This window comes from Hippocampus bargibanti, linkage group LG02 (assembly GCF_051943395.1).
Source record: "Hippocampus bargibanti isolate YZ-2025 linkage group LG02, ASM5194339v1, whole genome shotgun sequence".
NCBI lineage: Eukaryota > Metazoa > Chordata > Actinopteri > Syngnathiformes > Syngnathidae > Hippocampus > Hippocampus bargibanti.
This window is the reverse complement of record NC_142735.1, coordinates 3836172-3861998: the sequence shown is the minus strand read 5'-3', so window position 1 is coordinate 3861998 and position 25827 is coordinate 3836172. Positions and strand designations below refer to the sequence as shown.

General features: G+C 40.9%; 1 protein-coding gene across 1 annotated transcript; it reads left to right on the top strand.

The window, feature by feature from the left end:
* Positions 1–25666, top strand: ehd1a (EH domain containing 1a). The gene is made up of 6 exons (XM_089020999.1): positions 1–519; positions 11655–11752; positions 19686–19927; positions 22110–22280; positions 22882–23046; positions 24193–25666. The coding sequence occupies exons 1-6, from the start codon at positions 131–133 to the stop codon at positions 24724–24726; spliced, it is 1599 nt and encodes a 532-aa protein (XP_088877125.1). The 5' UTR covers positions 1–130; the 3' UTR covers positions 24727–25666.
* The last annotated feature ends 161 nt before the right edge of the window (positions 25667–25827 follow it).

Here is a 25827-nt window from a genome sequence, read left to right as displayed (position 1 = left end):
CTCACCCAGCCATTGCTTCATTCCGACGGACCCCTTACCCCGCGAGACGCTTCGAGAAAGCTGCACCATTACACCGGGTTTACGGCGAAGGGGGATTCTGACACAGCTGTGTCAATAAAGTTAATACACCATGTTTGGGAAGACATCGAAAAAGCACCCCGAGCTGTTTCAGAACGTGGCGGACGGGCTACAACAGCTTTACCGGACCAAACTATTCCCTCTGGAGGACACGTATCGATTCCACGACTTCCACTCTCCTGCTCTCGAAGATGCCGACTTCGACAACAAGCCCATGGTGCTGCTGGTGGGACAGTATTCCACCGGCAAAACCACTTTCATTCGCCACCTCATTGAGCAGGACTTCCCCGGCATGCGGATAGGGCCCGAACCGACCACGGACTCGTTCATCGCGGTGATGCACGGGGACCGGGAAGGGGTGATACCGGGGAACGCACTGGTCGTCGACCCGAGGAAGCCCTTCCGTAAACTCAACGCCTTTGGAAATGCCTTCCTGAACAGGTATTAACCTACTCATACATTTCGAAAAATAATCGAATATAAAATAATAAATGTCCGATAAATACTCTTATCCCTCAAGATTGGGGTGTAAAATATAAACGAAAACTACACACGGTTGTAGCTAACACACACGCCACGTTTAGGTGAATATTCTACTTTCATCATTTCCCCAAAATGAGACTCCTTTGTGGCAATCGTTTAACGCTTCTGCCTCAGAGTTTTTTGTCCATACATCAGCTCTGGCTTTCCTGTTTGGAGTTTGCATATTCTCTTCTGATGCGAAATAAAACATACATCTCAGATTAGTTAAAGATCGACCGGTAAATGTGTGTGTGTGAGTTGTTATTAGTGTCCAGGTTACCCATTTTCTCACCAAAGTCAGTTGGAATAGGTTCGTTGTAGCGGAGATGAATACAAGTTTCTGCATTTGAGTCATTTTCCTTCCACTTTTCAGATAATTATCAGCTGTCATTCTGTCCACTCTAACCACATACCTTGTGAACGCCTGTAACAGGCATTGACACATTCTTCAAGTGGTCCTTTGACCTCAAACAGACTTGTCGGCTTCTGGTTCTTACCGGTGACCATAGATTCTTATCACATGCAACAAGGGAAGCCACCTCCCTTATTGTGCCACTGTGAAGAGGTCTTGTGCAATGACATTGTCTCAGGTTAAAGTTTCACACATGTCATTAGCTGACATTGTAACGTGTTTTAAGCAAGACTGACTCAGGTGGTGAGTCAAAGCGTATTCATCCAGACACATGGTCCTTTTAGTCACATTGATTCAAAAAAGTCTCAAACTCAATTGAATCTCTAGTACCTTGGTTTCATCAGACTAAAACGAAATCTTAAACACATAGAAACTATGTCGTGGTTCAGGTTGACCTTTTTGATCATAATTCCAAATGATATGTTTGACGCAAATGTCCAAAAGAACAGTCCCAGTTATATGCAGGGGAGCCTTTTACTGAGCGAGTTGCTTGTTCTGTAGCCACAAAGGGACATATGTCTTCTTGTGCCGGTCCCAAGCCCGGATAAATACAGAGGGTTGTGTCAGGAAGGGCATCCGACGTAAAAGTTTGGCCAAAACAAACATACGGATCAAACCTCTAAAGATGGAGGACACTGATTTGCTGTGGCGACCCCTTGAAGGGAAAAGCCGAAAGGAAAAGAAGAAGATTTATATGTATAAATCAATAAAAATACACAATTGTGTATATATGTATCCAGGTTTCATTTTGTACGACCTCAAAAAAGTCCTGCTTTTGAAAGGGGGGGTGTTGACTTTATATATCCACTGTTAATATCCGGTTGAGGAACAAGACAAGTTGAAAATTCCAGTCAATGTGTACTTGAGGAAGATACTGAGCTCCTTATTACCCTACTGTGCGGACTTAAAGGGATTATATTTATTTGTTGTTGTTTTTTTTACTATAGGAGAAACAGACAGCACCACATGTGGTGTGTCGGCAGCGAGTATATTTACACATTCCAACATATTACTCCACCCTGTGTTATGTGGATTTGTTGTGTATATGTGTAAAAGCAGTTCGTTTAGATGACGACTTCCCGTAGACAATGGATGGAGCCCTGTCCGTCCCACCCACCTTAGGCCCCATCAAACTTTGCTGGAACAATCAAGCCAGACATATTCAGATCAGTTGTTGTGTAATGAACAGGCTTTATTTGTTTCGGTAGGATTGCTTTTTTCAACTAATGTATAGATTCCAACGTTATTTGTTGTATTTTCCCCTCTTCATGTTAGACAATGACGTTGTTATCCCGTCGTACCCTCTTTTATATAGGAATAAACATAGGTTTTAACAGACAGTTAGGACGGCGGAACAAATCATTGGCACTGCCCTACCCACTCACGAGGTCTTGCACACTGCAAGAATTGAAACAAGGTCACGGAAAAAGAAAATCCTAATGGACCCTCCACACCCTGCCCACCACCTTTTCGAGCGACTCCCCTATGGCAGGCGCTACTGATCTATGCACACTAAATTCAGCAGACATTTAAACAGTTTCTTCCCATTAACTCTCTAAACAGTAACCCAAATATAACTGTATAGTGTCTCTTTGCAATTTATTTCTGATTATACTAGTACAGCATGTTCCACTGGAGACAAATTCCTTGTGTGTCCTACCTACTTGCCAATAATTCTGATATTAGACTGTCAGAATCAGTATCAAGTTTATTGGCCCAGTACCGTATTTTCTGGAATATAAGGCACACCTTCAACAAATGACATATAAAAAAAATCCATACATAAGGTGCACCGCATTATAAGGGGCACCTCTAATGAATGACATCTTTTAAAACATTTTCCATACATAAGGCGCGCCGCATTATGAGGCGCATGGTCAGCTTTTGGAAAAAAAATATATTTTCTTTTAGGTGTGCCTCATTGTGCAGAAAATGCAGTAAGTAGAACACACAAGGAATTTGTTTGTGGTAGAACACAGTGCACTAGTATCATCATAAACAAAGACATGACAAATAAGTATGAAATGCTTGACTTAATGTAAGTGACCTTGATCACCTCAAAGTATCTAGTGCTGGTGATTAGTGATAGTGGTTCAGGTGAGTACAGAACTGGAGGTACAATGACGATAGCGGGATGCTGTTTCAAAGAGTCACGAAACAGTTAGATTTGGGGGTCTTTTTAATGAGTTAATGGCTAGAGGGAAGAAGCTGTTCAGTGTCGATAGCGCCTGCCTGAGGAGAGTCACTGGAAAAGGTGGTGGGCATGGTGTGGAGGGTCCAGTAGAGGATTTTCTGTGCCATTATCTTGGTTCTTGCAATGTGCAAGTCCTCGAGAGTGGGTAGGACAGTGCCAATGATTTTTTTTCCCCGCCGTCCTAACTGCCAGTTGAAGTCACAGGATTGATTCGATGACTGCCGTGGAGAACTGTCGTAGCACCTCCTGTGGCAGCCTATGCTTCTTCAGCAGCCTCAGGAAGTACATCCTCTGTTGGGCCTTTCTCAATATAGCCACAAGCAAAAAAATAGGGTATCAGGGTATTTAAACCACACCTCTAAGATGTCATTTAAAGAAACCACAAAGAACAGTTTTCCCGCCCCATTGAAGACAATTTTATTTTTGTGTCAATACAGAATATTTGGAACATTAAAGGACAACCGACGTCACTTTTTTGTTTTTTAACTGACATCAGAAAAACGTTTTATAGCATCTAAAATACCCAAAACACGCAGTATGATATTTTTAGTCAAATGCAAAACACCAATAAAAATGACAGTGTCCAAAATCTGCAAAAAAATGAGCTGCGAATTGGGCATTTTCAGAAAGTCCCGCCCCTAGTTCGTGACGTCACGTCTTGCATTGCTGGAGAATCCAAACAATGGCTTCAGATTCGGAGAATATGCTTTCTTGTTACACATCCAGTTATGAATATGATTCAAATAGTTCTGAAGAGGAAAGCATACATGTTTGCAATCGATTAAAGAATTATATGTGCCATTTTGAGGCAACATTGGGGGAAAATCTCTCACCCAAAAAAAAGAGGCACAAAATGGCGACCTCCAGTGGCCACCTCCGCTTCCACAGGCTGACAAATTCCTTATATGGAGCTTGGATCCCCTCTTCTGGCGGCTTTTGAGTGCAACACGGTTCTCAGACCAAACATGTACAGCAACATACATTGATGTGATGGAAGGACTGCTACAATGTGTCTTTTTTCGGTCAGGGGGCGGTCCTTTGATGACGTCACGTACGGACTCGTCACCAACTCAAAAACAAGACTTCCTGAATATTCAGAGCGAGTCTTAAAACGTAAAATATAGCTATATGTGGTGGAATCATATTAAAATACGCTCAGTAGAAGTCATTGGAAGCCATTTTACACATTATGGACACAACTTGTTCGGAGACGTCGGTTGTCCTTTCAGAAACATTAGTGAAGTTAAAGTGAAGACAAAAATGTGAACTACCTTCTCTCTTAATTCTTAGTAAGCCACAGTGTCTCGTCCCTTGTGAACTATTTTTAGAAGAAATATTTTGACTGCTGATGTGGTCCTTGGGGCAATCTAGTACTCACTGCTACCAAGTTCATTTTACTATTGTTATCATAATTTTGTTATTGGATGATGATGATTATTATTATTATTATTACACTGCACATGAATCGGCGTAGCAAATGGCAACTGCGTATGATCCTCCTTCCTCACACCTGTATGCAACTGCTCGTCCCTCCACTCTCCAATATGCAGATACAGTGATACCTTGGTTTACGAACCCCTTGGCTTACGAACCTTTCGGTTTACGAACGTTAAATTTATGAAAATTTTACCTTGGCATACAAACTATTTTTCGGAATACAGACGCAGCGCCACAAAGCGTGATGTGTCGGTCGCGAACGAGCCCGTACTCCTAACAAGGAAATGGCTCCCGACTTTTTTTGTCCTCTATTCCCGGCCCCCAGTCTTCGGTTAAAGCCACGTGATTGGTCAAGAACACAGCCGGGTGGGGGTTAAACATTAAAGAGACAGTCAGACGACAGAGAGAATGAAAATGGATAGAAAACAGTGAAATTTGGACTCATTTCAACTTTGATAGTTCAAAGGCAGAGTGTAGACTGCAAGATTAAAATATCCCATCAATCAGGCTCCACAAATAACCTGCACATGCCATCTGTACACTTGATGCAAAAAGCTATCTACCCAGCTAAACAGACCACAATTGATGAGGAACTAGGTGAAATTATCGCAGAGAAAGCACCTCCAAGGGATCATTCCTCAAGATGGTGAAAGAAGGCTATGTTCTTCATCAAGTGTTTAATGCTAATGAAACCCGCCACTCCATTCCATCAAGCCATCAACGACCATCACAAAGGTAAATAAAACGACTTTATTGCACAATACAGTTTATTTCTTTAATTATACTACCATAGCACATTTATTATACATAAAATAAGATATATTTTGTGTAGTTCTAAGGCTTAGAAAATTAGAAATCGGTATATTTTGTGCAGTTTAAAGGTTTAGAAAATTAGAAAGTAGAAACGTATGTTTTATGGGGACTTGGGAACGGATTATTCTCATTTTAATCATTTCCTATGGGAAATTAATTTTTGGGCTACACACTTTTCGCCTCACACACTCTGTCTGGGAACCAATTAAGTTCGCAAGCCAAGGTATCACTTTAAGGAGAAAAAAAAATAAAGCTGCAATTCTCTTCAGTGAGACGGCTTGCTGAGTGAAATCATAAAGCAACAATGGAACCTTGCCTACTTTTCGAGTCCCCTCAAGAAAAAAAAAAGCTCATTAGTTGAGACAGACCGGTTTTATGGTTGTTGAGTATATATATTTTTTTAAATTCTGGTAACCCATCAAACCGGTAATCAGCCCTTGGCTACACAAGGGTCGTTAAAAATTACTCAATTGAGAATTTTTTTCACTCGCAACAGATTTTACACAGAACACAGTCAATATCATTCCGGTCCGTATTTTTCAGCACAGTACAGGTTTAGGCTGCTTTGTGCTATTGTCAGAGATGTTCGGTCGGACACTGTGAACACAGGAAGATTGTCTTTTACTGCCGGCAGGTTGACGTAGCCATTCATGACCGATGACCAACTTCTGCAGCCCTCTGTCAAGCTATTTATTGATAGTATATACAAATTTAAGTAATCGATGAGAAATTTAAGTGATACATTAGTAAAACATTCTTGATTTAAATACCGCGCCCGTGGACGTCCCAAGCACCAACATCCACAAAATAACAGAACACAGACATTTTAATTGGTTGTCCTTTCCATTAACTGATAGATTTGTAACCTGGCTAATGACCTCTTCCTGTGAAGGAGATTACCAAATCGTAAATTATTCCAAGGCCAGATTTCCTTCATGAAGATGACAGTTTAATAGGCTGTGTCTGTTCACCTTAGATTGACCGTGGATTTTCTGTGCTTCCATTGTGGGCCTTGTGTTCAGCCAATTAAGCATATAACAGCATGAAACTTTCAAATATGATAACTTCTATTCTGTCTATTCTCTATCAGCTACATACAGATTATTTTTGTGCTGTGGTGTCACTGTGTGTTTTGAAAAAGACATGAATTAAATTCTTATTAGCGCACAGCTTTTGTGCATTATTTGACGAACCATTTTGGAGTGAAAATGAAGCTTCACTTCCACGCCACCGTCCTTGATTCTTGCTGTCAAGCCTGTGATTCCACTGTGGAATGTTTTATGACTCGGGGCAATATGAATCGTGAAGGATAGCAAAGCGAACTGCTGGTCTCATCCATAGCCGTATTTTAGTTCTCTTAAATGCCATAGTACAGTTGACTTGTCGAAGATTTAGTTCAACTCTGATCTTAAATCAGGCTTTGGCTGCCCTCCCTTTATGAACAGTTCTGAGTATCTATGCTACATTTCTCATTCCTGTACAGTATATACAGAATAGCTATACAACAGTAGCCAAAATGGAACTGTATAGTGCCACTTAGCAGTTTTTTTGACAACGATACTAGTGCAGCGTGTTCTACCGGAAACAAATTCCTTGTGTGTCCTACATGCTTGGCAATAAAGATGATTCTGATTCTGATTCTGATTCTGACAATGAATTGAAAGTTCCTAATTTGTGAATATTATTCTTTGTTGAGTTTTATTTAATGATTACTTTAACAGTGAAATATCAAGCAGAACTAATACTGTACTCAATCGTTGTTGACGTATCAGGACAGGCAACAGCAATCCAATGACACCATTTCCACTTTCCATTGCAGTCATTTCCTGCAATTTAGCAAAATTGTTTGCCCTTTCTTCCACACTCTGCCAAACAGCATCAGTCAAGCTCACAAAAACAAAACAACACATTTGAGATAAGGCCTTTAAAAAGAACGCCGGTGCCGGACTTCACTGTAGTATCGACAATTACTCTATCTAAGTGTATTGAAGATGTGAAAGGAAACCAGATAAGATTGTGTAAACTTGGCCCATTGTCCATCTGTGCATCGTTTGTCACCCTTTTGGACGCTGTCCTGCAGTGTCACCAAACTGTTGTTTGCGTTGGATGGAATTTGCATCTTTCTTGTGCCGTTTGGCAACAATGTGTAACACAGAATTTGCTGTGAATGTCGGTTGGTGGTTTGGCCAGCCAACTACAGTACTCCGGTTTTGCCGTAGAAACTACAGTTTTCATTATCCCATTCCGGGTTACGGGTTAATCATGAAAATGACGGTTTCCAATAAAAACAATAAATAAGAAATGGTCAAAATAGTAAGTACTGTACTCAATGTTAATTCCAAACACGAGAACAGGCGATCGTCACAGTGCTAGCTGTTAGATTCCTTGAGATGAATTGATCAGATGAACAGCTCATTCCTGGAATCGAGACTCAAGAGTTAGTGTTGTTTTTATCATTGTCGTGTAATGGCATCTGCTGGAGAAAAATACAACAAAAAGTGTGTAAAGTAAAAGAAAACTATAGTTGTTTTGTGAGGAATACTCTCAAGCATTTCCAGGAGTTAGACTTCGCTCAAGAACAGGTGAAAATGACACGAGTTTGTGTTTCATGCCTGTCAACCTCGGCTAATAGCTGCTTGTATAAATGATTACAATTCCCGTATAAAAGTTTTAGTAGGCCGTACATTATTTGAAATGATAAAAAAATATATAACTAGCGGAAATGAAGACAGCGCAGTCACCTGGACCCCCGCGTATTACTAGGCTTTTCTGGTTTAAGAAGTTTGCAGGGATGCTAATGCAATAATTCTATCATAGGATGCTAATACAGGTTAAGAAATTGGGATTTGGTGCTTATTTAAGGATTTAGGTCATTAAAAGTTGTAATTTATGCTTCAGATTACTCTTTAACTAGCAAGCTCACCTTTGGTAGAAGCAGTTATTCATAAAGAAAAGATACACAAGTTGGTCATATGATCTTCACATCTTCAAACTCCAAAGGTAGCAACGGGTGTCTTTTTTTTTTCTTTCGAACCCTGTGCGGCCTGTCGACTCATTTCGTCAAAGGTTGTTAATTGTCTCCCCTACGTTCACACAAAGGCATCAATTTCTTTCACTCCCTAGTCAGGCCCGGGCCCCAATTGCATGTGGCTATCAGTAAAAGCTGAGTCAGCGCAGTGCAAGTTCTGCATTGGTCCCACTTCGTCCTGTCCTTCCCTTGGCATTTAATTCCAGGACACTGACTCTGCACTTTTCCTGAATCTGACGCAAGTGCAACCTCAAACAAAGCTGTACAATAAAAACACTAATCCGCACCATGGCTCCTGTAGATACTAGTAAATGTGAGGTTGCTTGCGCACCCGCAGAAAATTTGATTCGAAAGGAGGTCATCCCAGAAAAGTGAGACTAATCTTTGTCCTGTACCTCAAGCCGGCAGTCTCCAAACTTGTTTCGAGCCCCTCTGAGTCTCCGTTTAGTTTTTGGCAATCGAATAATGTCTGGTCAGCAGACCTGAGGTGTTGGGAAGGTGTGTAGAGGTGGATGAGCTTGGCGAGGTAAGGACGAGCGAAGCCATTTGAAGACAAATAACAAGACCTTAAAAAGAACTCTAAAATATATAGGGAGCCAGTGAAGGGATGCCAGAGTAGGAGTTGTGTGTTCCCTCTTACGAGTACCAGTCAAGAAGGGAGCAGCAGCATTTTAATTAGTTGTCCTTTCCATGAACTGATAGATTTGTAACCTGGCTAATGACCTCTTCAAGTGAAGGAGTTTACCAAGTCCTAAATTAGTCCAAGGCCAGATCTCCTACATGAAGATGACTGTTTAACAGGCTGTGTCTGTTCACCTCAGATTGACCTCAGGTTTTCTGTGCTTCCATTGTGGGCCTTGTGTTCGGCGGCAAATTTACCTTGAAACTTATAAATATGATAACTTCTATTCTGTCTATTCTCTATCAGAGTACCAGTCAAGAGGCGAGCACAATCATTCTGTATTATTCATAGTGAAAGGTTAAAGGCCAAGAACCTCACCTTCTGTTACCCATTAGGTGTTAGTTTAACAAAAATGTGCGGCTGAGTGTTCTTGCACCCACTTGATACATAATTGAAGTGTGATTGAGCTCACATAGTTAGTTGTAGGGACCCTGCACCTTTCAGTTTGTTGAATTCCACTTCACCCCTGCTTTTTTTTTCGCTCTCCTTGTTTCCCTCAGACGGACTCTGAGTGGAAACTATTGGTATTGACGAAAAATAAAGCCCTTAGCCAAAATTCCAAAGCATGCCGACAGCTATGACAGATGGGCGGAAAAATCCTTGCATGTTTCTTATCTAAACCAAACAGTGTACTGTACATCGTATTATAATGTGCATATGTTACATACTCTGGTTTTCATTCCTCCTTGGGTTTTCCTATTTTCATTGTGTGCTACAATCGCACCACAAAGACTAACAAGAGTTCTTGTTAGTCTTTGTGGTGCGGTTGTGTGCGCATGCCTTTGTGTGGTTTCAGGATGAAAGTAAAAGCAAGGCTTCCCCAGTCTCATGACCCACTGGCTCTGAACTCTTGTTTTGAGCGTTGCTTCAGTTTGAAAGAAACCTAACAAACAAGAACTTCTCTTAAAGGACAACCGATGCCTCTGGACAAGTTGTGTCCATAATTTGAAAAATCACTTCAAATGACTTCTACTGAGCGTATTTTACGAAGATTCCACCCCATATAGCTATATAAGACTCGCGCTGAATATTCAGGAAGTCCTGTTTTTGAGTTGGTGACGATACCTACCGTGACGTCACGGTAGGTATCGTCACTGACCGAGAAAGCGACACACAATGCATTTTGGGTACTTTACAAACATGCGAATCTAACCTCTGAAGATGGAGGAAACCGATTCACTGTGGCGAAAGGAAAAGAAGAAGTTTGGTCTGAAAACATCGTGTTGAATACATAAATAACACGATGGCGAATTGTTGTGTGTTGCACCAAGACTACTATTTGATACTAGCTGACACAAATTCCCAGCAGACCAATCAGCCCATTTCCAATGGAGCTTGGGCGCCATCTTGTGCATTTTCTGGGACGCTACATTGCAGTCCAGACGGCTCAAAATGACACAGAAGGACTTATTTAATCAATTGCAAACATTTATGCTTTCCTCTTCAGAACTATTCAAATCATATTCATAACTGGATGAGTAACAAGAAAGCATCTTCTCGAAATCTAAAGACATTGTTTTGATTCTCGAGCAAGGCAAGACGTCTTGGCATGACGTCACGAACAAGGGGGCGCGATCTTCTGAAACTTTCTGTGGTCATTTTAAAGTAGTTTTGGGACACTTTAAGTCATTTTTATTGGCGTTTTTCATTTGACTAAAAATATCAGCCTGCGTGTTTTGGGTATTTTAGATGCTATAAAACGTTTTTCTGATGTCAGTGGGGAAACAAAAAAATGGTGTCGGTTGTCCTTTAAGATCCAGGCTGCCCTGACATTTGCGTTCTGTGCTAGGGCTGAGCACCGAATCAAGTTCCAAATGACATCACAATGTAAACAATGCCATTTTTGGAAAAAAAAGCTGTATATCATATTGTAATGTCTGAGCATATGTTACATACTCAGTCCACGTGTTAACATATCATTATTTGATGAAACATAAACATTATCCTTTATTCATCTTGCAGTGGAGACATTTACATTTCACAGCAGCAAAGTTCTGGAAGAAAGAGGAAAGGAAAGGAAGGCGTAGAAAAAAAAAAATACAGGAGCTGCTGTAAAGGCAGCCACTCTCACGGCGCCATCTTGAAGTAAAAAAATAAAATAAAATATGATGACACAAAGACACAGACAGTCATTCAATCTTCTTTTTTGATTGGGACCGGTGGTTAAACATAAACATAAACACCTGTGTAGCTAATCAAATAGACAACATACTGTATAAATAATCTCTATTCTCTTCATGTTAAAGTGCTATCCCAACTGCATTGGTGTTACCTTGTCTATTTGCCGTTTAAAACAGCCTTAACAGGTGTTCCTCACATGTTCGAGTTTTAAAACGAGTTATTTAAAGCTCCATTCTTGTCTATTTACTTTTCAACTTATGTACACACGGTTCTTTTTTTCCTCCCCCCGCCGCCTCCCTATTTTCCATCCTGCCACATGCTCTTTTATGGTTTACTTGATGCTCCCCTTTTTATTCCACAATCACAGGTTCATGTGTGCCCAGTTGCCCAACCCGGTCCTGGAGAGCATCAGCATCATTGATACTCCCGGAATCCTGTCAGGAGAGAAGCAGAGAATCAGTCGAGGTCTCGCCAACTCACACCACGCCTTACCTGACACATATACTCTAAAACATGTAGCAATACATGTGTGCATGAATAACCCAACAGAATAATCAAAATTACAGTAAAAGCCCAATTCCAATGAAGTTGGGGCATTGAGGTAAACATAAATAAATACAGAATACAATGATTTACAAATTATATTCAACCTACATGTAATCCAATACACTACAAATTGATGAAAAGGTTTCTTCAGCCGTCATCTGTACTTCTTTGAAGGTGTCGGAAATTTCGTTCCTCATCCGAAGAGCTTCGTCAGCGAACTAAAGTTGTGCTGGTAACTCTGGCCTTATATATAACCCTAATGGACAGAGGTGGCGGTGCCAGACATCTGCTCGAAGGTCCTAAATTCCTAAATGATATGGTTCTGAAGTTATTTGAGCTAGAACTTAGGGTGGCTTTCGCAAAATACAATGCAATGCAATACATACATATTGCTTTATATAGCGCTTTAACGACAGCTGAAGCTGGAACAAAACACTAACATGGGAAAAGGGAAATACTGCCCCCTATGGAAGGGAAAAACATTGCCAGAGGTCTGGCCAGCTCTTTATCGGCATCCCAGCAAGAAAAAACAAAACTCAAACAAATTCCGCAATGGCGCTCTACATCATATTTTCAGTTCCCGAATAAATTCGGGAATGGCACTGAATGAGATTAATAATAATAATTATAATAATAATAATAATAATAAATTAAATTAATTTGTAAGCGCCTTTCATAACTCTAGTAAATAGTTCCTCTCGACCACTACAGGCGGAAATGCCGTGCATCCGTTTTAGTCACGATTCACACAGCTCACTTTCACTTCAGAAGTAAGACACAATTTTCATGTGACTCAAAGTGACTCTCAAAAACATCTTCCTTTTTTCTGCACGTGACAAGAGGAAGTGCACGCATTGTAATCGGAGGCTTTTGTCATTAAGGAAATCGTGTAAAATGAAGAATTCTAAGTGAGTTTCCACCAGGCCAGCAACGCCGTGTGCAAGGCTCAGTATGCTGCTATGCAATCTGTTTTTCATTGAATCTAGTATTCCCATGACACACAGCCTAGTAAAAAAATAAAATAAAATCAGCAGCTGGAGTGAATCGAGAAGTTCAGTAAAGAGACATTTAAAGGGGTTATCCAAACAAACGGAAACAAAATCTTATGACCAAGAGAACTGGTTTAGGTTTAGTCTTGATTACCGTATTTTCTGGTGTCTGACGCTCACCCCAAAGCCTTGGTTTTCTTCAAAAGGTGACCCTGTACCGCACTTCACATATAAGGGCGCACCTGCGTATATGGTGAAGGGTCATCCTTGCAAGAAAATTAAGGCTTTTGGGTGCGCCGTATACACCGGACCCAAAAGCCTTAATTTTCGTCAAAAGATGACCCTTATATGCAGGTGTGCCTTATATGTGAAGTAATATTGAGCCACAACAGGTCTCGCAACTACTGTCACAGACTCCATTTCCCCCTGTAAAACTAGTGCGTAACCCCAGTCTCTACTGTAGCGCCTTATAATGTGGTTTGCCTTATATTTGGAAAATGTTTTCTTTATATATTATATTTAAAAAACATTTTTCATTCATTGAAGGTGTGCCTTATATTCCGGTGCGCCTTATACATTACACATTACACACGGTCATATTGTAGCATTAGGCTAGTGAGACTAATGTATCTTCCGGTGTAGAAGGCAGAACAAAAAGCCTTGATATTCTTCAACAGATAACCCTGCACCTTACTACACATATAAATCGCACCTGCGTATAAGGTGCAGGGTCATTTTTTTCAAGAAAATGAAGGTTTCTGGGTGCGCCTTATACCAGTGTCTGAAACTCATCACAAAAAGTTAGCGGACACCCGGGCAGACAACTCTGAAAAGTTGCCTGCCCGGCCATAAAGTTGCCTGCCCCATTTTTCACACCTTGAAACACAATAAGATGACTAATTGCAAAAAAAAAAAAAAACATTGTTGCGAAGTATAAATGATTTTTTTTTAAATAAGGAAGTACCTACCACAAATGCTTCCTTGCTTATTTTATGGTAAATACACCTTGCTGAAGATTTTTTCTCCAGTTGTCATCATGGTGCACAATGCAATGTTTGCGTTGCGTTGTCTGCTCAAAGCCACGTGGCTTCCTCCTTCTAAGCGGCTTTCAAAACTCTCAAGTACACTTTTCAGTCACGGTTAAGTCCGAAGCACGAAATAGGCTTCTGATTGGCTCTTTTGCCTCTTTTGTGCTTCGGATTATACCGTGACTAAAAAGTGTACTTGAAAGCTTAGAAACAGGAGTCCATGTGGCTTGTAGAGGTTTGCTTGTAGCTTTTGCTTTATTGAATTAAACAAAAGTTTGATTTGAAAATAATCTTTGTTTGTTTTTTTTTTTTTTTTTTCTTGAAGAAGTTGTCGGCCAACCGGGCCGAGACGTGAAGGTTGTACGCCCGACGTAAAAGTTGTACGCCCCGGGCCTCCAGGCAGACGTTATTTCAAACACTGCTCATACACTGGAAAATACGTTATTTTTTATTCCACAGAGATATTCATCTTGCATTCAGTCATAATGTCGCGTTAGGCTAGTGAGACTAACGTATCTTCAGGTGTATAAGGTATACCCGAAAACCTTAATTTTCTTCAAAAGATGACCCTGCTCCTTATACGCAGGTGCACCTTATAGGTGAAGTAATATTGAGCCACAACAGGTCTCGCAACGACTGTCACCAATCACCGACTTCATTTCCCTCCACAGAAGTTGTACCTTTACTGTAGCGCCTTATAATGTGGTGTGCCTTATATTTGGAAATAAGATTATCCATTTGTATATTATATTTGGAAAACCTTTTTCATTCATTAAAGGTGCGCCTTACACTCCGGAGCGGTGTATATTTGGAAACAATTTGAAAATGCGCCATTCGTTGGGGGTGCGGCTTATACTCCCGTGCGCCTTATACACCGGAAAATACGGTATTCACGTGACCTTGATTCGACTAAGAGACACCTTTTAATTTCTCCACCCTGCACCTGTTGATTGTACTGTACACTAATAAACGCACACCAGTCTGTCCTGTCTGTTTGTGTATAAACATCGATAGAATACCGTAGTCGACTGTATCATATACAAACAAGTGCGTATAGACTTTAAACATTCTATGCAGATATCCGGCAAACTTTCATACCATCACTATGTCGCCACATTGTCGCCGATTATTATAAGGTCATTGTGGTGCCTTTTAAATGGAGAATTGGCATTGTTGTTGTTATTGAGGTGAAATGTGCGGTATATTTTGCAAATATATTTTTCCATTATTATGAGGTCATTTTAGTGCCCTTAAATGGAGAATTGGCACCTTGTTATTTAGGTGAAATGTGGAATGTATTTTACAAATATATTTTTACATGGAGCTCGATCAAAGTGACAGTTGCCGGGTGGAATGTTTCCTGGACTCAAAAGGCTTTAAACAGAAGAATTTTAGTCCAACAAGGCGTCCTGTGACTGGCTCAATGAAAAGATTAAAAACACGTTCAAGCACAAAACTCAGCGTATAACACTCTTTTGGGTGTAGTTCAAAAAATATATGATGTTCAGTATTATTTGCTGAATCGTTAAGTGATGAAATTAGTTAGCGACATTGCTGTTGTGATTCACAGAGCTGAAAATGTGAAATTGATTTCATAACTTATTTAGTAGTTTAGTAATATGTTCAGGATGACAGCTGAAGTGTGTCCAAAGGTCTGTGTAAACGCTCAGTCGTACAGGAGTGGTCCATCGGTGAAAAGGTTTCTTCAGCCGTCATCTGTACTTCTTTGAACGTGTTGGACGTTTCGCTCCTCATCTGAAAAGCTTCGTCAGCGAACTAAAGTGGTGCTGGTAACTTTGGCCTTATATCCCCCGTCAAAACGACACGAAATATTCTATTTAATATTGCGTTTGTGGAAAAATTCAACAGTGTCAGACACCCATTTTACAACATTCAAGGAGGCTGACATTTTACGCATCATTGCCACCTGCTGTCAATTGAAATTAATGTCAAAGGGCATTTGTGACGTTCACAATGTGAGTCTGAATGGACTTTGATGACGATTTCAATGCGTTTGCCTTATTAATAATAATACATTTCATTCATGTCAAAACTCTCAAGGACACTTTACACACAGGATAAGAACAAAAATGGTTTCCTTGATGGGGAAAGTCGCCAATTCCATCATGGCCGTCACGTGGGCCTGCTGTTTCGCTGCGAAATACATAAAAATCTGGAGCAAATAAATGTTGACGGCACATTGGACACAATGTTCTGTCCGTCAACCCTTTCACTGCCAGACGATGTGCAAAAACTGTGTCCACTCCAATGCCAGGGTTTTTGTCATTGTCACTCGAAATCCAAGACCCACAGAATATTAAGTTTTAGGACGACATAATAATAATAATGGTAATTAATAATAATACATTGTATTTGAAAGTGCTTTACATCACACTCAAAGACACTTTACAAAAGCTAAAAATTAAATAAAAGGTACACCTGAAGACAAGCAGACATAATTGACATAAAAAAACAATCTAAATGAGCAAAAGGAAGCATGGGTAAAAGAGACAAAAATGTTTTAAAAGCATTGCGGAATAGGTCAATTTTAAGCACGGATTTGAATTATTGGAGGTCGGTACAGTTGTGTATGTGTTGTGGTAGAGCATAAGAAAGCTTAGAATCTCTTCTTTCATCAGAAAAAAATGAGTTAATTCCTAAATTATATGGGTCTGGAGTTATATGAGCTTGAAATGAGGGTGGCTGTCCAAAATACGATGCAATACATACATATTGATTTATATAGCGCTTTAACAACAGCTGAAGCTGTAACGAAGCGCTAGCATGGAGAAAAGGGTAATGCTGTGTCAGAGATGTTCGATCGGACACTCCCAAGTCCTAAATTCTGTCCAAGGGCGGATCTCCTAGATGAAGATGACAGTTTAATTTGCTGTGTCTGTTGACCTCAGATTGACCCCAGGTTTGTCTGTGCTTCAATTGTGTCTTCGAGTCACACATGTTGACTAAGCATATAACAGCATGAAACTTTTAACTATAACTTCTTATTCTGTCTAATCTCTATCATGCTGCCCCCTTGTGGAAGGGAAAAACATTGCCAGAGGCCTGGCCAGCACTTTATTGGCACCCCCCGGGCAAGAAAAGCCAAAACCAGAATACATTTGGAAATGGCAGTGAATGAGTTATCAAATCGACTTTCCATTACAGTATACAGTGAGACCTCAACTTACAAACTTAATTGGTTCCCAGACAGAGTGTGTAAGGCGAAAAGTGTGTATCTAAAAAAAAAAATCCCATAGGAAACCATTAAAATGGGAATAATCCGTTCCCGGGGTTCCATAAAATATACTTTTCAACTAAATAAGCCTTAAAACTACACACAACATACCTTATTCTATGTATAATAAATGTGCTATTGTATTGCAATGAATGAAATACACCGCATTGTATCATAAAGTCACTTTATTTGCATTTGTGATGGTCTTGATGGAATGGCGTTGGAGGTCGAAGGTCAAACAGAATTGCTGTTTGGAAAGAGAGGCACATTACATGAGGACTGTAATTAAAGAAATAAACTGTGCTGTAAAATAAAGTTTTATTTACCTTTTTGATGGTTGTTGATGGCTTATGGAAGGAGAGTCACCTTCCATAAGGACTGTTGGTAACTTAACCTCTGGTGCTGTTCGGTCGTGTGCTTCCGCCGAATATCACTCCGCCAGACGTGGTGGGTGTGTATTATGAAAATAGTGCTTATTATAAGGTTTAATTTTCTGAAATTTGAAGTTTGTAAGATGAAAAGTTTGTAAGATAAGGTTTTTGTAAGTTGAGGTCTCACTGTATTTGAAAACTGTCCCACCCCTACACACCCTTGAATGTCTCACTTACGAGAGCGCCCTCACTCTTTCCCTATAAGGTGTGGCGGCATGTGTCTCGCTTGCATCCCTGTGCGCTGTCGACGTACATTGCGAGAGCTGCAGTTGTCTACACAGGCTATAAGTGAGCCTTACAGCAGCTGTCTCTCACTCCTGCTTTTCCTAACACGTGTTGGGGGGGAAAAAATAGAAGGAAGAGAGAATGAGCAAAATGTCCTCTGCTGTCTCCTACTTGCCAGCCATACACAGGAAAATTGCAGCTTACTTTCACTTACCCTCACTTAGCGGTGCTGGCTTTTTTGGCACTTTAATCTCCCCTCTTATCTCATTCTTCTTTCCCTCCGCCTTTTATTGTGCCACACTCTCTTTATGTGCACAAACTCCGCAGACAAAGGCTGGGAAGGAATGCGTGTGCAGCAGATCTGCGCTGCTGATTGCAAACGGTGCTCCAACGAGATGAACTGGACAAGATGGCTGATAATATGCCTCAAATCAAATCCATTGTTTCATAATAATAATAATAATAATAATAATACATTTCATTTATAAGTGCCTTTCAAAACTCTCAAGGTCACTTTACAGTCACAGGATGAAGTTTTTCTGTGGGTGCCAGCGTTCACTCAACCCGGAAGGCAATAGACAGAAAGCTAGCTAGCCAACTTGTAGATAGCTAATAGATAGCCAACAACCCAGAATAACTCAAATAGGGAGAAAAGCTAGCTAGCTAATAGCCAGTGGTTGGATGGATAGATGGATAGATAGATAGATAGATAGATAGATAATCCACTGAATGTCACTAATTAAATAAATACACAGAATTGAGTCGCATATTTCCATCTTTACACGTAAAAATGACATCTTTAATTCCCACTGTGTGCTGATGTAGAAAGGTAGGGTTCAGTACAGCCTCCCGGGTTCGACTTAATCAGTCCTATGCTGGTTGACTTAATCAGTCCTATGCTATTTGAACTCTACAAGAACACACGTTAAATAGGAGAAAATCGCAAATAACAGAAATGTAACACAAATTGGAACTGAGAAATGTTTGAGGGGTCGCAATGTTCCCGCAAGCCTTTTTTTCATCTGACATTTTCTGGGTTAAATGTAGAAACTGAAATTGGGTGATCAAAACTTTATCCTAATATGGTTTACCATTAAGATATACAATATTGAACCCCGTATATTCCGGTGTATAAGGTGCACCCTCAATGAATGGTGTATTTCCAAATCGTTTCCATATATAAGGCGCACCGGACTATAAGGCGCACCTTCAATGAATGAAAAAGGTTTTCCAAATAGAATATATAAACATGTACTTTTAGAAATATCTAAAAGTTTTCCTAATACAGTAAAGTCTCGTTATATCGATATTCAAGGGAGTCCGAAAAAATATCGATATAACCGGGACTATCGATATATCCGACCCTGTTTGCATGTAATTTTCGTGCGTGCATAGAAATATTATCGATATAACCGGGACTATCGATATATCCGATATCGATATAACGAGACTTTACTGTATGAGGCACACCGCATTATAAGGCGCTACAGTAAAGGCATGCACAACTTCTTCTACACATGAAATGGAGTCGTGTCTGCTGACAGTAGTTGCAAGACCTACAATAAGGCACACCTGCGTATAAGACGTAGGGTCATCTTTTGAAAAACATTCAAGCCTTTTTGGTAAATATGGTACTGTATGTAATTCATAACTGGGTGTGGGCGGCCTGAGAAATTCTTGAAAATGCCTTGAGGAAGAAAGTATGACCTCTCATTTTGAGGTAATGAATTTCAGGAAGGATTAATAAATGTCAAAAAGTCCGATCTTCCGGTATTAGTTCCTTCAGAGAAGTGGATGTGAAAACACATTCCCAGAGCGATGTACTCGCCGTTTGTGTGAAAATGTTTAAGGAATTGTCGTACACACACTTTGTAGGTCACGCAAGTCAACATGTGCATGCAAGTGAATTCCTCAGTGCTACCTATGTATCGCTATTGCCTGCAGGGTACGACTTTGCCGCCGTGTTGGAGTGGTTTGCTGAGCGTGTGGACCGCATCATCCTCTTGTTCGATGCCCACAAGCTGGACATCTCCGATGAATTCTCCGAAGTGATCCGCGCACTCAAGAACCACGAGGACAAAATGCGTGTGGTCCTCAACAAGGCCGACCAGATCAGTACCCAGCAGCTCATGAGGGTCTACGGGGCACTCATGTGGTCCTTGGGAAAAATCATCAACACGCCAGAGGTATACGTGACTCTAGTATCTCACAGACCGTTGTTTGTAGTTGTACGTCGGGCCTTTTGTGAAAAGGTTTGTAACATGGCCAAATCATCAAGCTGATTTCGCTTTCATTGAAACTTGCAGTACAGACGCTCCCAGACTTATGACCATTCGCGTTACGAACAACGGTACATACAAACATTTTTGCGGGTATCTCAAAAAATGTTCAGTGTCCCGAGTGCAGAGTTTCTCTTTGAATATGATGTGCCCAGGATTGCACCATTCGTCGTTCACAAACACAGCAATTCCCCCTTCATTCTTCTTACGGCTCCTGCATTCCTGTCCGCACATATGAGTTGGAAGCCCTCCAACTCGCCGTGTGTATGTCCAGAGTGATCACCATTTTTATGTGAGGAGCAGCAACCTGGTTTCACGGGACTCCATCTGATATTGCGTCAGCGCCGCTAGCTCGTTCATCTTGGTTCGGAAGCAATCCCACGTTCCCCAGAATGACGGATGGGAGGACATGTTGGTATCTTCTCCTCCTTCTGCAGCCCTGTATTATCCGTTATTTGTTTAGTCTCCCCAATGTACTGCATTGGGGAGACTAAACAAATTGCATGTATTCAAGACATTGTAAGAATGAAAATTGTAAAGAGCAATATTGGGGAGACTAAAGAAAATTCTCAAAAAAAGACTATCAACATCGCAGGGATAATACTAGAGGGCCTCAATCGGCGGTACATATGCACTTAAAAGCTAGCAACCACTCATTTGGCGACAATGAGGTTAAAATCTTAGCGAAAGAACATAGATGGTTTGAAAGGGGGGTAAAAGAAGTGATTTTCATAAAACAGCTAAATTCTTCACTCAACCGATTTGGTGGTGGGAGGTTCAATTTGGATCGTTCGTACAACAGCCTGCTTATGCAACATAGGATTAGTAATGCTGATGAGGTGATACCAGAGCAAATAGGGCAATCAGGCCAGTCGTTAGTCAGGACAATAGGAACAATCAGTGGAGCTGCAACGAGTAATCCTCTGCTCCCCCCAACCTGAGAGCAGGGACCTATAATAGCAGAGTCCGGCACCGCCATGTCTGGACAGTAGGGATATATATATAGGGCCAAAACTACCAGTAAGACTTTAGTTCGCTGAAGAAGCATCTTGGATAAAAAGCGAAACGTCCGACACCTTCAAAGAAGTACAGATGACGGCTGAAGAAACCTTTTCATCGATGGACCACTCCTGTACAACTGAGAGCTTATACAGACCCAAGTATCCGTGGCTCAAATATTCACTGAGTGTACATTGACTCATGGATGCATTAACTCCAGACCCTCATCCTCCCTCCACATCTATGTGCCCTCTACCCGTCTCACCACGATGGGGTGCAGAGCTTTCAGCCGCTCTGCTCCCAAACTCTGGAACTCACTTCCACCCAACATCCGACATATTGACTCCCTTCCTACTTTCCTATCCCACCTCAAAACCCATCTGTTTAAAATTGCATTCATAGTCCAGTTTAATTAGCTATTTTATTATTTATCATTTTATTTATGGTTTTATTGTTTTGTGTATTGTTCTTTTAATTCTAAAGCTTCCTTCAGTGTTCAGAAAGGCGCTTGTAAATTAAATGTATTATTATTATGCAGATTCGGAAGCCTTTCTAACAATATATATCTTGCAAAGAACCGGTAGTTTCTGAAATAATAGAGGTTCAAAGATCCTTTGTGCTTGCTGTCAAGGTCATTGGAATGTCAATCGCTCTCTGAAAAAGAGTGATTTGAATTTTATTTTCATGGCAGACTGTAATTGATTCATTTTTTTAATGGAAATGTAACAAAGCATTTAGGGCCACACAAGTTATTTGAATTGATTTTTTTAATGTAAATATTTTTATCCCTGCCTCATAGCTTAGTGAATGTTTGAACTTTGGCTAAAGTCATAAATGGATCCAGAGGAAGCCAAGGTTCACATGGACAATTATTCACTGACTTTGCCGCCCGCAACAATGCACGTTTGAAGGACTTGAAGCGTCCCGCCGTCCTTTTTCTGTTTTCACACTATCTCATTGTGGCTGCTTCCATTTCTCAAATGCACCTTTGCCATCTGTTTATTCTTTCCACCCACATCACTGTGTCATCAGCGTCAATCATGTGGGTGCAAATATGCTGAATATGTCAATGTTGTTTGTTTCCCTCCAGGTGGTGCGCGTGTATATCGGCTCATTTTGGGCCCAGCCCTTGCTGGTGCCGGATAACAGGAAGTTGTTTGAGGCCGAGGAACAGGACCTCTTCTTGGACATCCAATCCTTGCCCCGCAATGCCGCTTTACGAAAACTCAACGACCTCATCAAGCGAGCGCGCCTCGCAAAGGTTAATGCTTCCAAAATCATTTCATGCCGATGCACAATAGAAACTAGCTGCTAAACTGTTATGTCCACGGGGTCTCTCGGTTTTTGCCCATCACTGTCTGGTAGATTGCTTAAATCTCCTTAACGTCCAATTTTCAGGAAATAAAAAAAACATCAACAACACAATCAAATTCCACCTTGCTCAAGTTATGAAACACTACTCAAATTGAGATTACCATATTTTACGGTGTATAAATCAGAGTCAGCTTTATTGATAAATATGCTAATATGCATGACATCCAGCACAGCATGAGTCCAGTTTATTTCTTTAATGATAATACCATAGCACATTTATTATACATAAAATAAGGTATATTTTGGGTAGTTTTAAGGCTTAGAAAATTAGAAAGTAGAAAATTATGTTTGATGGGGACCTGGGAACGGATTATTCTTATTTTAATGGTTTCCGATGGGAAATTAATTTTTGGGATACACACTTTTCTCCTTACACACCCTGTCTGGGAACCAATTAAGTTTGTAAGCCAAGGTATCACTGTAGTTGGAAATGTTAACCGCGAAGTGGGAAACTTACTGAATTATGTGACCTCTCATACGTCCTTCAGGTGCACGCGTACATCATCTGCACGTTGAGGAAGGAAATGCCGAGTGTGTTTGGAAAGGAGTTGAAGAAGAAAGAGCTGATTGCCAACTTGGGCGAGATCTACTTGAAGGTGGAGAAGGAGTACCAGATCTCACCTGGAGATTTCCCCAACCTTGCTAAAATGCAGGTAAGGACAAGCTCAATATGATCCCAAGCATATGCACTCAGCACGTGTATTTTCTTCGCACGACACATTTTCACATCAAACGTCATTTTAAAACTAGGAGCAAATGTCCACATTGTGGGACTATTAAAGGCTTTCTGATTCTGACTTTTGATTCTGACACCCACAAAATGAGGACAAAAATGGGTGCTTCCAGATTTTATAGTGCGAGTGCACTTGAGAAAAGAGTTAATTCCTAAATTATATGGGTCTGGAGTTATATGAGCTTGAAATAGGGGCGGCTGTCCTTACACGGAGCTTTGTCGCCCTTTTCTGCCTGTTTTTGGTCCAACATGAAGTTTTCAGACCAAACAAGTACAGCAAAATGCATTGACGTGATGGAAAGACTGCGATGTCCTGTCCTTTTTTCGGTCAGGGGCGTTCCTTCAGTGACGTAACGTGAGGACTCGTCACCAACTCAAAAACAAGACTTCCGGAATATTCAGCGCCAGTCTTAAAACGTAAAATATAGCTATATGCGATGGAATCTTTGTAAAATACGCTTAGTAGAAGTCATTTGAAGCCATTTTACAAATTATGGACACAACTTGTCCGGAGACGTCGGTTGTCCTTTAAAGGGGCAACATTTCCCTTTTTTTCCATGTTAGTGCGATGTTCCAGCTTCAGCTGTTGTTAAAGCGCTATATAAACCAATATGTATGTATTGCATTGTATTATGGACAGCCGCCCTCGTTTCAAGTTCATATAACTCCAGACCCATATAACTTAGGAATGACCTTTTTTTTCTGTTGAAAGAAGAGAGTCTAAAATTTCTTACGCTGCATTGAATGTTTATGTAGTGCTAAAAGTCAATATTCTGTGGGTACTGCAATTTGAGTGAAAATGACAAAAACCTTGGCAATGGAGTGGACACATTTTTGCACATCGTCTGGCAGTGAATGAGTTAAAAAAAAAAGTATGAATTAATATTGTTGTGGGGGTTGACTGTGTGCGCACCCAGCTTCGTTTAAACCTCTTTCCCGACATTCCCTCCAGGATATGGGCCCGATTTATTTTTCCTGGTTTGTCAGGAAATCCTGCCCGCGCTCTGCCACTGGAAGACCGATCTATTTCTATCTCCAATTCCTGTTTTCTGTCCCCCTCCCCCAGGAGCTCCTCACCGCTCATGACTTTTCAAGGTTTCCTACCATGAAGCCAAAGCTGCTGGAAGCTGTGGACCTGATGCTGGCCAACGACATCTCCCGCCTCATGTCTTTGGTGCGCCAGGAGGAAGCAGCGTTGCCCAGCAACTCCGTCAAGGGCGGCGCCTTTGAGGGAACCAGGAGCGGGCCTTTCGGTCACGGTTACGGCGAGGGGGCCGGCGAGGGCATCGACGACCTGGAATGGGTGGTGAACCGCGACAAGCCCTCGTACGACGAGATTTTCTACATGCTGTCGCCCACCAACGGCAAAGTGTCGGGCGCCATCGCCAAGAAGGAGATGCTCAAGTCCAAGCTGCCCAACACGGTGCTGGGAAAGATCTGGAAGCTCGCCGACGTGGACGAAGATGGCCTCCTTGACAACGAAGAGTTCGCCCTGGCTAACCACCTGATCAAAGTCAAGCTGGAAGGTCACGAGTTGCCCGCTACGCTCCCGCAACACCTGGTGCCTCCGTCCAAGCGTGTGGCTACGCTTCAGGAGTAGCGCTTCACTTCCTGTTGGGGACTCTCCCCATGCTAGAAAGAGACTTGTGGGAAAAAAAGGAGTTGATTTTTTTTGGGTGAATTGGGTGATGAATTGGTGTGTTGAAAATGCAGCTCTGGAGAAAAATTAAGAGACCAAAGAAACACTGGTTTTTTTTTTTTCACTTTCCGCAAATAAATGCTCTAAAGCAGTGTATTTCAAACTTTTTACACCAAGTGCCACATCAACACACGCACGCTCTCTTCATATAGGACCACTTTGACAAATGTTAACTGGAAATATATTGTTGCGGTATGAAAATAGTTCCAAAATAGTGTCCCGTCAACCCACCCCGCGCCAAAATAAACCAATCAAAAAAAAATCATTACAAATGTACTTGATAGTTAAATATGACTTAGCTGAATTTAATAAATCGGCTATCTGAATTAAAAAGAATTTAAATCTGTCCCAAAATATACTCAAAACGTTTTATTCAATCATTCTTTCACATAACGTTTGTATGCACATTTTGGAATCATATAAGTAATAAAACTAACAAATGTTCATTCCACTCACCCAAATAGCATTATTAGAAATAGAAAAAAGTGCCGCCACTTTCTCCAGAGTTGTACCGAATGAATAAATTGGGAAGGCCTTCGTGGAATGATTTTCCACACGGGAGGACATTGCTACACCCGCGACCAATTCACCGTGTCGTGGGATGTTGCATGATGAGCCTGAAGCTAAATTTACACCGGTGTGTAAAAGATATCTTATAGTATATAGTCCACATTATTTGTTGGTCCAAAGAAATATTTTTTGGGGGGCAGAGGGGGTCAATTTGGAGAAAGAGAGGAAATAAATAAGTTCACCTATATTTTTGTATTTCCTGGCTTGGACTCCAAACGATTCCCTTTTTGTTATTTTGCCAGATAAATAAAAAGAAGTGTTTATCATTCTGGTCCTGACTATGAAGTTTTTGTTCTACATTTGCTTTACACAGACAAGAGACTGCGGCACAAGATGGCACAATGAACTCTGACAGGTTTTTTTTTGTCGATTAACATTTTTTGTTTTCATCATTATTGTATAGTGTACTATAACTTATACATATTAGTTATT

What these genes read in the sequence shown, in the direction of transcription:
- ehd1a (XM_089020999.1), top strand. Translation starts at nt 131, where the DNA reads ATGTTTGGGAAGACATCGAAAAAGCACCCCGAGCTGTTTCAGAACGTG. An exon ending in AAATCATCAACACGCCAGAG is followed by an intron (nt 19,928 to 22,109) that starts GTATACGTGACT and finishes GTTTCCCTCCAG; the next exon opens with GTGGTGCGCGTGTATATCGG. An exon ending in CCAACCTTGCTAAAATGCAG is followed by an intron (nt 23,047 to 24,192) that starts GTAAGGACAAGC and finishes CCCCTCCCCCAG; the next exon opens with GAGCTCCTCACCGCTCATGA.